A 15,000-nucleotide genomic window follows, 5' to 3' on the forward strand; every position below is an offset into this window, starting at 1 on the left:
GGTATTCTCTTTACTTTTCTGAACATAAAAATGTATAGTTGTGATGTGTACGGGTTTCAGCTAGCCAGGCCTGACTAAATTTGAGGTTGACTGATAACAGACCGACAGACAGACAAACAGACAGACTGACAGACAGACAGCGACACACACACACACACACACACACACACACACACACACACACACACACACACACACACACACACATACAGATATATCAAAATTTAACAAACGAGATTTTTAAAATTCAAACGTAGAATGTATTACTTTTCTCACTCAAAGAAAACTGTACACGACAGAAAATGTTTGAAACAGTTAATACATCGCTCAACATCAAATTTACATAAATGACAAAGTTATTTACATGTTAGATTATACAAATGATGGTCAGTTAAACAATAGTCGTTTGCACGTTACAGGTGCTCTGTCAGGATATATACAATAGTTAGCTGAACGTGATATTCTCAGGCTGAATCTCCTCTGGTATGAGTGGCAGAGTGTTCACACTGTTTGCGATGTGTTATGGGTTCTCTTTTGTTGTAAAATGCCAACCCACACTTCTCTGTGGCAGACATTGAGAGATGAACACCAATGTCTTCTTTTAACCATATCTCTCTCTCTCTCTCTCTCTCTCTCTCTCTCTCTCTCTCTCTCTCTCTCTCTTTTCTCTCTCTCTCTCTCTCTCTCTCTCTCTCTCTCTCTCTCTCTCTCTCTCTCTCTCTCTCTCTCTCTCTCTCTCTCTCTCTCTCTCTCTCTCGTGAACATACACACAGATCCAGCAGCACATTCTCCACTGAACAAGGAAATGGAATGTTGTGACGTCATTTTGTTGATGACCTTGTTCAGTTTTGACGTCATCAATCTCTTGACTTTGAAGGAAAACCAATGTTCTAAATGAATTTTCCCTGTGTTTTATAAAGACGAAATTTCACGCAAGGTGTTTTGTCCGTGGTAATGATGATGGTGGTTGATGTCGTGGTGGAGGTGACGATGATGATGATGTTGTCGTCGTTGTCAGAGAGCGGCAGGTTCCTAGGGTTGTTGTGCTTAGTTCTAGTTGAACAGACTCAATAAAACTTCTTGCTTTTAGTTGTTGTAGTCTTTGTTGTAGTTATTGTTGTTGTTGGAGTCGGTGTGGGCGGTGATGGTGGTGGAGGCGATGATGATGTTGTCGTCGTTGTCTGAGAGCGGCAGGGGGTGACGGCAGGTACTGTTCTGTCTTAAGTCATGAAGAAAATAAGTCCGTTGCTGTTTTAGGTGTTGTCGTAGATGTTGTAGACGTTGTTGTTGTTGTTGTTGTTGTTGTTGTTGTTGTTGTTGTTGTTGTTGTTGTTGTTGTTGGAGGTCGCCGGGAGGTAAAGGAGAGACAGGTGTTGGTGGTGGCGGTGACGAGATGTGGGTGTCACTCAGTGTTGCTGTCTATGTCCTAACTTTCTTCACCCAGATCACCTGGGCCGTGGACCGCGACATGGATCTCAGGCGGCCGGTAGCGTCAGCACCATACTCATCATACCTAATACTAGTAGGCTCCAGGTAGACGACGACGGGTCTCTCCAAGCCCCACACTGTGTCCTCATGGGCCACCGTCACCGCCTCGTCTCGACCCCTACCTGCCGCTCTCTCTTCACCTGTGGGAGCAGACGTCATTTCCGCCAGTTGTCTAACGGCCGCTGTGTCGTGACGAGCCACCTTACGGGTGGGGACGCCGCGTGACTCAAGGCCCCGGATGAAGGGTGCTGGTGAGAAGTAGTCATCATCCGTTGTGTCTGTGTCACAGTTCATGATACCCAGCACAAAGACGTCATTGAAGGTGAGGCCGCCCTGCCCGTGGGGAGCGTGGTCATGGCAACCTGAAACATCACACACACCGTCAACACCACATCGTCGTTGTGTGAAATACATCATCGCCAACTGCAACGACAACAACAACAATAATAAAGACAACACCATCATCCCCAGCAACAACGACAACGACGACAACACAATCAGCAACAACAACAACGACGACAACAATGACATCTCTGGCAACAACATCAACGACAACTTTACCACCAGCAGCAGCGACAACAACGACGACGACACCACCAGCAGCAGCAACAACCACAAAACAAACATCAACGACGACCCATGTCTGACTCTCACATCATCATCGGCGTCAGCGACCCGTGACCAGGGACGACATCTACACCAGCAGCGCGACAACCACCTGCAAATTGTACACACACAAACATTGTTTTATTCATTGTCAAACACCTTACTCTGGCAGACTGGTGACGTTATTTCTTAACGAGGTCACAGAAAGATGACGTAATTATCTTCACTTGCTGTATTTCGCTCATTGTATCAATAAAATGACGTCATCAAAATGTTGCACAATCACCCGAACCACACTTCTTGTTTTCTGAGAGAGACAGAGACAGCGACAGATACGTAGACAAATATGAAGACAGACAGACAGACAGGCAGAGAGGCAGTCAGAGAGGCAGACAGACAGACAGACAGACAGACAGACAGACAGACAGGCAGACAGAGAGACAGACAGACAGACAGACAGACAGACAGACAGAGAGGCAGACAGGCAGGCAGACAGACAGACAGACAGACAGACAGACAGACAGGCAGACAGACAGGCAGGCAAACAGACAGACAGACAGACAGGCAAACAGACAGACAGACCAGACAGACAGGCAGAGAGACAGACAGACAGCCAGCCTGACAGACCGACCGACAGACAGACAGACAGACAGACAGTCAGGCAGACAGACAGACAGGCAGACAGACAGACAGACAGACAGACAGACAGACAGACAGACAGACAGACAGACAGACAGACAGACAGACAGACAGACAGACAGACAGACAGATAGACAGACAGACATATAGAGAGATAGAGAGACAGACAGACAGACAGACAGACAGACAGGCAGACAGACAGACAGACAGGCAGACAGACAGACAGACAGACAGAGGTGTACTGACCGACACGCAGCGTGGTGAGTAAGTCGGCCACCAGCTGCCCGCATCTCTCACACCGCCATGGATAGAGACCCGCATGTCCCTGTGTGTCACCCCGCCAGCTGTAGAGATGATCAACTGTCACCACGGGGGGCCCGTCAGAGGGCGGGGCGACAGGCGGCGCGGTGTATGCCGGGACCTTTCCAAACTTCATATCACGAGCCTGCTCCACCTCTCTCACCACACTGGGTGGCGACCTCAGGGGCTGCGTCAGGTGGTGCACATAACGCTCCATGTCGGCAGGTAGTTCAAGCAACACGCCGGCCGCCCACAGGCTGACCGTTATGTGCCGTTGTTTCAACGCCTTGTAGATCATTGTGATGACGTCACTGTAACAGAACAGACAGGTGTGTCAGTGTGTATACAATACCCCGTTGTTTTAACGCCTTGTAGATCACTGTGATGACGTCACTGTAACAGAACAGACAGGTGTGTCAGTGTGTATACAATACCCCGTTGTTTTAACGCCCTGTAGATCTCTGCCATGACGTCACTGTAACAAAACAGACAGGTGTGTCAGTGTGTATACCTGTAATTTCCGAATACTGATTTGATGAAGTAACCCTGCAGAAGGAAGTCACACGGTAAATCGTGCTGCCTGTATCTCTCCATTCTCTGGCGTGTGTTCTCCATGAAACAAAATAAAACCAAAAGTGCAGAGACACAGATATAAAATGACGTAATAGTGCATAAGACGTAAACGGAGTGACGTAAAAATTCATACGACGTAAACAGAGTGAGGTAAATGTGATTTACCTGTCATCAGACTCCAGGTAAAATATTTAGCGATCTGTTCAGCATGGCAGACAAAGAAAGGGTGGCGCTTGATGGAAAAGATTGTTGACATCACTGATCAGTACCCGACACAGTGACAGTCGTTGACTGCACATTCTATATCCAATAAACTGTCGTAACGTATTGATTACACGGGAATAATTAAGAAACACGTTTTGCTAATGATCAGATTATCTTCTAACAAACACGACCACACCGACCAACGCAAGAGAGACAGGAGGCAGTGTTAGATTCAGTGTACAGCGTCATTCTTACCCGTTGGCCTCATCGGCCAGGATGTGCACGCGCCCCTCAGTCTGTGCGTGTTGACACAGCTCCTCCACCCAGGCCTGCACTTTCTCCTTGCCTCCCTCTGTCCATCGACCCTCGTCCCGTACCCCCGCCATGTTGACGAGCTGCACGCTGCCGGCGCCCTGTCCGACGGTTTTGCTCAACTGATGTCTAACCAGGTAGGCGGCAGCTGTACCATCGTCACTCGTCTGAAGAACAAAGACGGTGCGGCGATGCTTCCTCATCCAGTAGGAACCCCTTAGAATTAAAATGATCGATTTTCCTACCCCGGGCGCCCCCCTGAAGACCCTAATGTCGTCGTCGTCGTGGTTTGGCGTGTGCTCCAGGACTTCAAACTGTTGCGGGAAAAGGGCAAGGCAAGGCATGGGTCTGCCATGTTCTTCCCCGACAGCCTGAACAAAATGGCCCTGGGTCCACAGCTGTAGTCGCGGCTTGCGGCTAAGGTAAACCTGTACCGTTGCCAGTGGTACGGAGAACCTGCATTGATTAACATCACACTTTATGTAAGCTTGTGAACACACACACACACACACACACACACACACACACACACAAACACACACCACCACCAACACCACACACACACCCCACCACCACCCCCCCCACCCACCCCACCCTCTACACACACATACCACCCCCCCCACACACACACACACACAACACACCACCACCGTCCCCCCCCCACACACACACACAACCACACACCACCACCCCGCACACACACACACACACAATGAAAATGGGAAAGACAAACACATAAAGAGGCCACCAAAAAACCGACATGCTAGCACCCAGAACGTCACATACATACATTTACAAACGAGACAGAGACATAGAGAGACACGGTTGGCCTAGTGGTAAGGCGTCCGCCCCGTGATCGGGAGGTCGTGGGTTCGAACCCCGGCCGGGTCATACCTAAGACTTTAAAATTGGCAATCTAGTGGCTGCTCCGCCTGGCGTCTGGCATTATGGGGTTAGTGCTAGGACTGGTTGGTCCGGTGTCAGAATAATGTGACTGGGTGAGACATATGAAGCCTGTGCTGCGACTTCTGTCTTGTGTGTGGCGCACGTTATTTGTCAAAGCAGCACCGCCCTGATATGGCCCTTCGTGGTCGGCTGGGCGTTAAGCAAACAAACAAACAAACAAACATAGAGAGACAGACAGACAGACACAGACAGACACAGACAGACAGACAGACAGGCAGACTCCATAGTACTGTATGTACTTGTGTATTCATGCAATTGTGTGTGTGTTTGTGTGTGGTTCCTTTAGCGACGTAACAAAATCAACAGTACCTCGCCACAAGCTTTTCGTACGTGGAGCCTCCCTTCATTGCGGGGTCCCCTGCCTTTCCCCCCTTCCAGCAGGTGTTCCACCAGGTGTCTCGTCTGGTGTCGTCTGTCATATCATCATGACAGAGACACCAATTGTCGACCCGTTGCCCTGCCTTCACGCCCAGACACTGCTCCAACTTCTGCAACTGAGGTCAACACACACGGACTGCAAACAACACGGAAGATAACACAAAGAATGATATAACAAGCGCTGCATAATACGACAGTTAAACTATACTTGCGTACGGAATCATCTGACCTCTCGGCCTAAAAGACGACTTTGTTCTGGACAAAAGCGCCACAGCACATGTTTAGAACGCCTTGTCCGTTCGGAGCGACTCACGTCACGTAAAACTCAAATGACGTCGTTTATACATGTACCGCATATTGACGTCAACAAAGTTACTCGGTGTTTTGAGAGTGTTGTGCTTGACAGCAAGGTAAACAAAGTGCACGTGGAAAATAGTAAACTCAGTTTATCTGTATATTATGAAATTGTAATCGAATCCGCACGCCTACCCCCGCCGCCCCCCCTCGCCTCTGTCTCTCTTTATACTTACAAAATCTGTATTCATTTAAAATCATTTCATTTGTTTTCTCTCTCTCTCTCTCTCTCTCTCTCTCTCTCTCTCTCTCTCTCTCTCTCTCTCTCTCTCTCTCTCTCTCTCTCTCTCTCTCTCTCTCTCTCTCTCGCCGTGATCACACGCGTGACGATGTCAACTACGACCACGACGACAACACGGAGAGTTACCACCACCAAGATGAGGCTCTGCGAGGGGACGAACCAAGCAACATGAACTCCATCGCCACAGAGGACGACCACCGCCGCCACAGAGGAGGCCGAGGGAGGGAGAATTCCACTTCCTACCACAACCACGACGCCTCCCGCTACACCCGCCCCAGCGGGCAGCAGCAGGCAGACACAGCTCCAGCACCGTCCAACAGCGTCACCAATGCCAACGACAGACACAGCTCCAGCACCGTCCAACAGCGTCACCAATGCCAACGACAGACACAGCTCCAGCACCGTCCAACAGCGTCACCAATGCCAACGACAGACACAGCTCCAGCACCGTCCAACAGCGTCACCAATGCCAACCACAGACACAGCTCCAGCACCGTCCAACAGCGTCACCAATGCCAACGACAGACACTGCTACAGCACCGTCCAACAGCGTCACCAATGCCAACGACAGACACAGCCTGGCCGGGAGCCTACATATTCCCTCCTCTTTCACGATTCCCGAGGGGAGGGGGGGGGTGGAGTAGCTCAGTTGCTAGTGCGCTGGCTTTGTATCCAGTTGGTCGCTATCAGCGTGAGTTCGAACCCCACGTTCGGCGGGAGATTTATTTCTCGGAGTCAACTTTGTGCAGACTCTCTTCGGTGTCCGAACACCCCCGTGTGCACACATGCGCACGAAAAAGATCCCACGTTCACAGCGACAGTCTCAGGGCTTGGAAAACACGACGACACGCATGCATCATCTCTCGTCTCTGATTATCATGATCGTATTTCGATACTTTGACGAGACAAACCCAATGCTGGTGTGTCGAAGAAGACAGCCACAGCGGGCTTGTTCGAGTATCACACCATATCTTCAGCATATTACCAATACCTGTCCCAATATATGCCAACTGGTCTAAGAGGACGTTAAACCCTAATAGTCAGTCAGTCAGAATTCGGGAAGGTGGTTTCGACACATCGCGGAGTAACATCACGGCTGCCAATACATCCCGTTCCATGAAGGATAGCGTAGCTATCACTGTGGATGAAGATCTCGTCGATTACTGCAGCAGAGCGTCTCCAGGCGATCAGGGAGGGGCACAGGGAAGTGCTCTACCTGTGGCGAGAGCGATCCCAACTCCAACCACAGCGCAGGCCACGGGGAGTCCCCCAACACGCCAACCCCGAGCCAGGAGAGTGGTTCCCCAGGCGAGGGGATTCCCCCCAGCTGTGCGGTGCAACAGAGAGCGGTCAGCACAGGATCCACACAACAGGCAGTGTCACATTACGCTATAACTGGAGCGTGCAGTGACGAGTTTGCTCACCGCACGGAAGGGACGGTGACACGGAGAATTAATTCAATTCAATACAACTTTATTGTCTGATGGAACAACAAAACATTTTCTTTTGGCTCGTGAATGCGACAACAACTGCTGAGCTTCGGGGGGAATCCCCGTGAATCCACCAACCTTGAAAGTGAAGGGGAATGACGAGCCGAGGGGAGAAGTAGCCTATTACATAGTTTTCTAAAGATTTTGATTGTTAATGTTTGTGGTTTGGTCGCTAGGTTAGCGGACAACGATTTTATAAATTGTTTGGCAAGTTTTGATTTTATATGTCTTACAGAGACTTATATCGATGAATCGTTCGAACTGAACCTCAATCAATCAATCAATCAATATGAGGCTTATATCGCGCGTATTCCGTGGGTACAGTTCTAAGCGCAGGGATTTTAATTTGTTTAATGGGTTTTTTTTATGCAATTTATATCGCGCACATATTCAAGGCGCAGGGATTTATTTATGCCGTGTGAGATGGAATTTGTTTACACAATACATCACGCATTCACATCGGCCAGCAGATCGCAGCCATTTCGGCGCATATTATCCTACTTTTATCCTACTGAATGCTGACTTCCAGTCATTTATTGCTCCAGCAAAAAAGGTTATCAAAGCAGGGAAGAAGGAGTGGAGATGTAGTTCTGTTACAAAACAGTTTTGCCCCGTAGTTTTCATGTGTGGAAGTCAGGTATGATAATTTGATTGCGTTTGAAACAACAAAAGGCTTCATGTCTGATGACAAAACTGTTATGTTTATTTTCTGCTAGATACCGCCAAGAGACTCACCAGCGTACATCCACTCCGATGTAGGTACAGGGATTGAACTCAATGAACACTGCATTGCAGATTTATGCAAAAAGAAACACGATTTTCACTTTTTTACATATATAGTCAAGTTTTGACTAAATGTTTTAACATAGAGGAGGGAATCGAGACGAGGGTCGTGGTGTGTGTGTGTGTGTGTGTGTGTGTGTGTGTGTGTGTGTGTGTGTGTGCAGGGGTGGGCACAATATCTTTGCTTGTAGCAAAAGTAATATTGTTTGTAGCAGAACTTGGCGCGAAGCGCCAAGTCGACGGCGCGAAGCGCCTAGTTTGCTAGGGGGGTCCGGGGGCATGCCCCCCCGGAAAATTTTTGAAAAAAAGGAAGCAAATGGTACAATCTGGTGCATTCTGAGGGTGATAATTGCCAGTTTCTGGCAGCAGATTTTGTCACTGATTTTTGTGGAAAATCGCCTGTTTGCCCCTTAACATACACTTAACATACCAGTCAATACACTTGGGCATACACCTGTTGGTACCCACTGTTGTAGATCGAAAGGCCTCAGCCGATTTACTGTTCAAACACCTGAACGCTAACCAAAACACAGAAGTAGTATTTCTGCAATAAATTTGATTGCAAAAGCCTTGTTGCAGTTGTAACGAGACACGGAAGAGGTGGCCCATCGTTTTGAGAATCTCCCAATTGCATCATTTCGTTGCCAATCCCTGTGAATCTTTTTCTATTAGCCCCCCCCCCCCCCCCCCCCCCCCCTCCCCGGCTCTTTCCGCTTTAAGTTTATTCAGTGCCTTTTGTTATCAACTTCCCTACCTGTCTCCCTATAACGGCAGGTGCAGATTTTACGTTGTTTAGGGATTCCCCTTCTGGCTTCACCCCCCCCCCACCCCCACCCTGCTCCTCCTCCAGTCATTCCAACACGAGCGGCAACCGGAATTAACTCAGAACGAACAAGAAGAGCAAACGCTCGATCGAGTCACTTTCGCAGTTCTGAATATTATATGAGGCATCAGATGGACAGGAAGAAATTGCTATTCACAACACAATACAGATGTAAATAATTTGATGTAAAGAATAATCCTATAAAGTTTGAATCAAATCCGATGAATAGTTTCAGAGATATGATATTTCAATTTTTTTCCTTCAAGACATACCTGTGACCTTGAAAAAGGTCAAAGGTCACCAAAGCAGACGTCAAAGTGTAGAGGTCACTGGGAGTCACGTTCACATAAAATTTGAGCCCGGTCACTTTTATAGTTTCCGAGAAAAGCCCAACGTTAAGTTGTGTGTTGCCGAACAGAAAAGGCTAGTTATCTCCCTTGTTTTTCTGATAACGTTCGTAAAAGGCTACAGATGTAAATACTTTGATGTAAAGAATAATCCTACAAAGTTTCAATCACATCCGATGAACTTTGTCAAAGATATAAAATGTCTAATTTTTCCTTTGACGCTGACCTGTGACCTTGAAAAAGGTCAAAGGTCAACGAAACCATCGTTAAAGTGTAGAGGTCATTGGAGGTCACGACTAAACAAAATATGAGCCCGATCGCTTTAATAGTTTCCGAGAAAAGTCCAACGTTAAGGTGGTGTCTACGGACGGCCGGCCGGACGGCCGGCCGGACGGCCGGCCGGCCGGACAGACTAACACTGACCGATTACATAGAGTCACATTTTCTCAAGTGACTCAAAAACAGATTCTGCACAACAAAGAACAGATCTATCACAATGATTCAATGTCGGTCAGTCGACCTTCAACAACAAGTTGTCTGCCAGGCGCCTACATCAAATTGAAATGAAAGTGAAAGAAGAAGAAGCAGTGAAGATGCTAGAAGAAAGCCACACCAAGCGTGATCACCGGGCAGATCTGCATTGGTACCTTGCATTTTAGATTGAAGTACAACGGCTAACAACACATTATGAAAGCCGTACCTTTTGAAAAATGAACGAATGTCCAGCGTTTTCCTTGCGCTTCGGGCGCTTTCTTCGTTTTCCCTCGCTTCCATCTTTGAAAAAGACGCGATACGACTTTTCCAGACTTCAGAACAGAAGAGTGCCAAAGAGTGCTCGATATGGTCAGGCTACACACCACCGATTGATCAGCCTTGGAATCAGCTAAAATAGATCTGGGGAAAAAAACACATAGCAAATTTAAAAAGAGCACTCTGTCGCAACTTGTCGCAATTTCGCCTATCGCAAAATCGGCTTCCCTTGTCGCAAAAAAATGCGACAATGCGACAGGTGCCCACCCCTGACTGTGTGTGTGTGTCTGTCTGTGTGTGTCTGTCTGTGTGTGTGTGTAGAGCGATTCAGACCAAACTACTGGACCGATCTTTATGACATTTGACATGAGAGTTCCTGGGAATGATATCCCCGGATTTTTTTCCTTTTTTCGATAAATGTCTTTGATGACGTCATATCCGGCTTTTTTGTAAAAGTTGAGGCGGCACTGTCACACCCTCATTTTTCAGTTAAATTGATTGAAATTTTGGCAAAGCAATCTTCGACAAAGGCCGGGGTTTGGTATTGCATTTCAGCTTGGTGGCTTAAAAACTAATGAGTAAGTTTGGTCATTAAAAATCGGAAACTTGTAATTAAAACTATTTTTTTATTAAACGATCCAAAAACAATTTCATCTTATTCTTCGTCATTTGCTGATTCCAAAAACATATAGATATATTATATTTGGATTAAAAACAAGCTCTGAAAATTAAAAATATAAAAATGATGATCAAAATTAAATTTCCTAAATCGATTTAAAAACAATTCCGTCTTATTCCTTGTTGGTTCCTGATTCCAAAAACATATAGATATGATATGTTTGGATTAAAAACACGCTCAGAAAGTTAAAACGAAGAGAGGTACAGAAAAGCGTGCTATGCAGCACAGCGAAACCACTACAGCGCTGAACAGGCTCGTCAGTTTAACTCCGTTTTGCACAAGCGGCAGACTACGGTCATTGTGAAAAAATGCAGTGCGTTCAGTTTCATTCTGTGAGTTCGACTGAGCTTGACTAAATGTTGTATTTTCGCCTTACGCGACTTGTTCTTTCTCTTGTGCAGCGATTTCAATGCACGCACCAGTCAAAGCAATGGGAAGTGTGTTGTAGATAATGTGATCAGGGGAGGGAATAAGGCTTTATTCCCCCCTCTGCTTCTTTACCTCTGTAAACTTGTAGGCGTAGTTATTTTTCGATAATGACCCAGCAACCAAACAAATAACGACCCAGCAACAGCCTGAATCCTCGATAGTGCAATGGGTTGAGAAGTTGTTCCGTTTCGGTACTACTTTTTGCGACTGAAAAGTTCCGAACGCTCTAACGTACGAAGTATACATCTCTGGAGCAAACAATACAAACATACCGCATTTAAATTAACAACTACAGGCCTGAACACATGAATCTTCATATAAAATCCATGAGTTCGGTTGTTTTCTGAATCTAGATCAGACGTTCATCACAAGCAATTTCCCAAGGCAAGTAACTCATACTTTGTCTAGCGACAAGAGTAGTTCCCCTTCTTTTCACTCAGTTTCTTCGACAACAGACTGCAATCCGACGGTCAGTTTTCAACAATATTTCATTTAATAAACAGATCACACGCAACCAAATGCACACATCTCATCAATTTAAACAACATAAAGCGGTTTCATACACTATTTTCCCCAAAAAACTTAACTTCATACAGTTTTTAACGTTGGAACACGGGTGCAAAAGTTCGTCTGCTAGTCCCATTTGACGAAAGAACATTATCCTAACCGATACCAAAACATATACAGAACACACAATATCTGCCTTTGCCGCCACAGCAGAATAACAGCATGTCTGTGTACTTGATTTTAGTCCAAAATAGGAAAACTGACAAGAAGTGTTAACAGAATGGAATGATTTGCACGGAACTATACAACCGCGCATTAATCGATCGCCTGCGCAGGTTGACTGGTTGAGTGAATAGGATTCGATCAAACTTTCGCAAAAAACCTCCTCTTTTCTTTGAATAACTGAAGAAAGGAAGAATAAAGAGGTTACATGCCGAGTCTCAGTGATTATCAAAAATAATGGTCTCAGTTCGCGGTCATGAAAAAGCTCGCTAAAGCTCGCATTTTTCATGATCCGCTAACTTCGACCATTATTTTTGATAATCACTGAGACTCGGCATGTAACCTCTACATCTTTCTAGAAAGGTCATCTCAGGACTGCATTTTAAATGGATTCGGGACTCGGTTATTGTATCTCTGCGACAAGCTGAGTTGTTCGATACTGAATGGAGCAAAAGAGTACAGATTTGATGATCAAGAGACCTATTTATCACAGTCTGGTTCCAGTCTGATTACTTCATCCTGTCAAACGACCTTTGCACAAGAGAGGTAATACGTAGAGGTTACATGCCGAGTCTCAGTGATTATTAAAAATAATGGTCGAAGTTAGCGGATCATGAAAAATGCGAGCTTTAGCGAGCTTTTTCATGACCGCGAACTGAGACCATTATTTTTTATAATCACTGAGACGAGGTGTGTAACCTCTTTATTCCTCCTTTCTTCAGTTATTCAAAGAAAAGAGGAGTTTTTTTGCGAAAGTTTGATCGAATCCTATTCACTCAACCAGTCAACCTGCGCAGGCGATCGATTAATGCGCGGTTGTATAGTTCCGTTGTAATCATTCCATTCTGTTAACACTTCTTGTCAGTTTTCCTATTTTGGACTAAAATCAAGTACACAGATATGCTGTTATTCTGCTGTGGCGGCAAAGGCAGATATTGTGTGTTCTGTATATATATGTTTTGGTATCGGTTAGGATAATGTTCTTTCGTCAAATGGGACTAGCAGACGAACTTTTGCACCCGTGTTCCAACGTTAAAAACTGTATGAAGTTAAGTTTTCTGGGGAAAATAGTGTATGAAACCGCTTTATGTTGTTTAAATTGATGAGATGTGTGCATTTGGTTGCGTGTGATCTGTTTATTAAATGAAATATTGTTGAAAACTGACCGTCGGATTGCAGTCTGTTGTCGAAGAAACTGAGTGAAAAGAAGGGGAACTACTCTTGTCGCTAGACAAAGTATGAGTTACTTGCCTTGGGAAATTGCTTGTGATGAACGTCTGATCTAGATTCAGAAACCAACCGAACTCATGGATTTTATATGGAGATTCATGTGTTCAGGCATGTAGTTGTTAATTTAAATGCGGTATGTTTGTATTGTTTGCTCCAGAGATGTATACTTCGTACATTAGAGCGTTCGGAACTTTTCAGTCGCAAAAAGTAGTACCGAAACAGAACAGCTTCTCAACCCATTGCACTATCGAGGATTCAGGCTGTTGCTGGGTCGTTATTTGTTTGGTTGCTGGGTCATTATCGAAAAATAACTACCCCTACAAGTTTACAGAGGTAAAGAAGCAGAGGGGGGAATAAGTAGAGGTTACATGCCGAGTCTCAGTGATTATCAAAAATAATGGTCGAAGTTAGCGGATCATGAAAAATGCGAGCTTTAGCGAGCTTTTTCATGACCGCGAACTGAGACCATTATTTTTTATAATCACTGAGACGAGGTGTGTAACCTCTTTATTCCTCCTTTCTTTAGTTATTCAAAGAAAAGAGGAGTTTTTTTGCTAAAGTTTGATCGAATCCTATTCTCTCAACCAGTCAACCTGCGCAGGCGATCGATTAATGCGCGGTTGTATAGTTCCGTGCAAATCATTCCACTCTGTTAACACTTCTTGTCAGTTTTCCTATTTTGGGCTAAAATCAAGTACACAGATATGCTGTTATTCTGCTGTGGCGGCAAAGGCAGATATTGTGTGTTCTGTATATGTTTTGGTATCGGTTAGGATAATGTTTTTTCGTCAAATGGGACTAGCAGACGAACTTTTGCACCCGTGTTCCAACGTTAAAAACTGTATGAAGTTCAGTTTTCTGGGGAAAATAGTGTATGAAACCCCTTTATGTTGTTTAAATTGATGAGATGTGTGCATTTGGTTGCGTGTGATCTGTTTATTAAATGAAATATTGTTGAAAACTGACCGTCGGATTGCAGTCTGTTGTCGAAGGAACTGAGTGAAAAGAAGGGGAACTACTCTTGTCGCTAGACAAAGTATGAGTTACTTGCCTTGGGAAATTGCTTGTGATGAACGGCTTGAGCACGGCAGATGAGATTCAGAAAACAACCGAACTCATGGATTTTATATGGAGATTCATGTGTTCAGGCCTGTAGCTGTTAATTTAAATGCGGTATGTTTGTATTGTTTGCTCCAGAGATGTATACTTCGTACATTAGAGCGTTCGGAACATTTCAGTCGCAAAAAGTAGTACTGAAACAGAACAACCTCTCAACCCATTGCACTATCGAGGATTCAGGCTGTTGCAGGGTCGTTATTTGTTTGGTTGCTGGGTCATTATCGAAAAATAACTACCCCTACAAGTTTACAGAGGTAAAGAAGCAGAGGGGGGAATAAAGAACCTTTCTGTTAACAGTCATTGTGTTGGATCAGATCACCTACCTGTGACGCTCACTGTAAAGATAAAGTCGGAAACGGCAAAAACAGAGGAAACGGATAAAACAAGTCGCGTAAGGCGAAAATACAATATTTAGTCAAGTAGCTGCCATTTTTCAGCAAGACCGTATACTCGTAGCATCGTCAGTCCACCGCTCATGGCAAAGGCAGTGAAATTGACAAGAAGAGCGGGGTAGTAGTTGCGCTAAGAAGGATAGCACGCTTTTCTGTACCTCTCTTTGT

General features: G+C 45.6%; 1 protein-coding gene across 2 annotated transcripts in view; it reads right to left on the reverse strand.

The window, feature by feature from the left end:
• Window positions 1-237: 237 nt before the first annotated feature.
• The window catches only part of LOC138950355 (uncharacterized), a 29,490-nt gene continuing 14,727 nt past the window's right edge, over window positions 238-15,000 (reverse strand). Inside the window, exons 3-7 of one of the 2 annotated variants that reach the window (XM_070322099.1) lie at window positions 5,398-5,582; window positions 4,066-4,578; window positions 2,980-3,344; window positions 2,143-2,206; window positions 1,722-1,850 (exon numbers count right to left, since the gene is read on the reverse strand). In XM_070322099.1, coding sequence (XP_070178200.1) covers window positions 1,841-1,850; window positions 2,143-2,206; window positions 2,980-3,344; window positions 4,066-4,578; window positions 5,398-5,582 — 1,137 coding nt within the window. In that variant the 3' untranslated portion in view covers window positions 1,722-1,840. Of the gene's footprint in view, window positions 1,851-2,142; window positions 2,207-2,979; window positions 3,345-4,065; window positions 4,579-5,397; window positions 5,583-15,000 lie in introns of both variants that reach the window. The other variant, XM_070322098.1, reaches the window with a different exon arrangement.

This window comes from Littorina saxatilis, linkage group LG16 (assembly GCF_037325665.1).
Source record: "Littorina saxatilis isolate snail1 linkage group LG16, US_GU_Lsax_2.0, whole genome shotgun sequence".
Classification (NCBI taxonomy): domain Eukaryota; kingdom Metazoa; phylum Mollusca; class Gastropoda; order Littorinimorpha; family Littorinidae; genus Littorina; species Littorina saxatilis.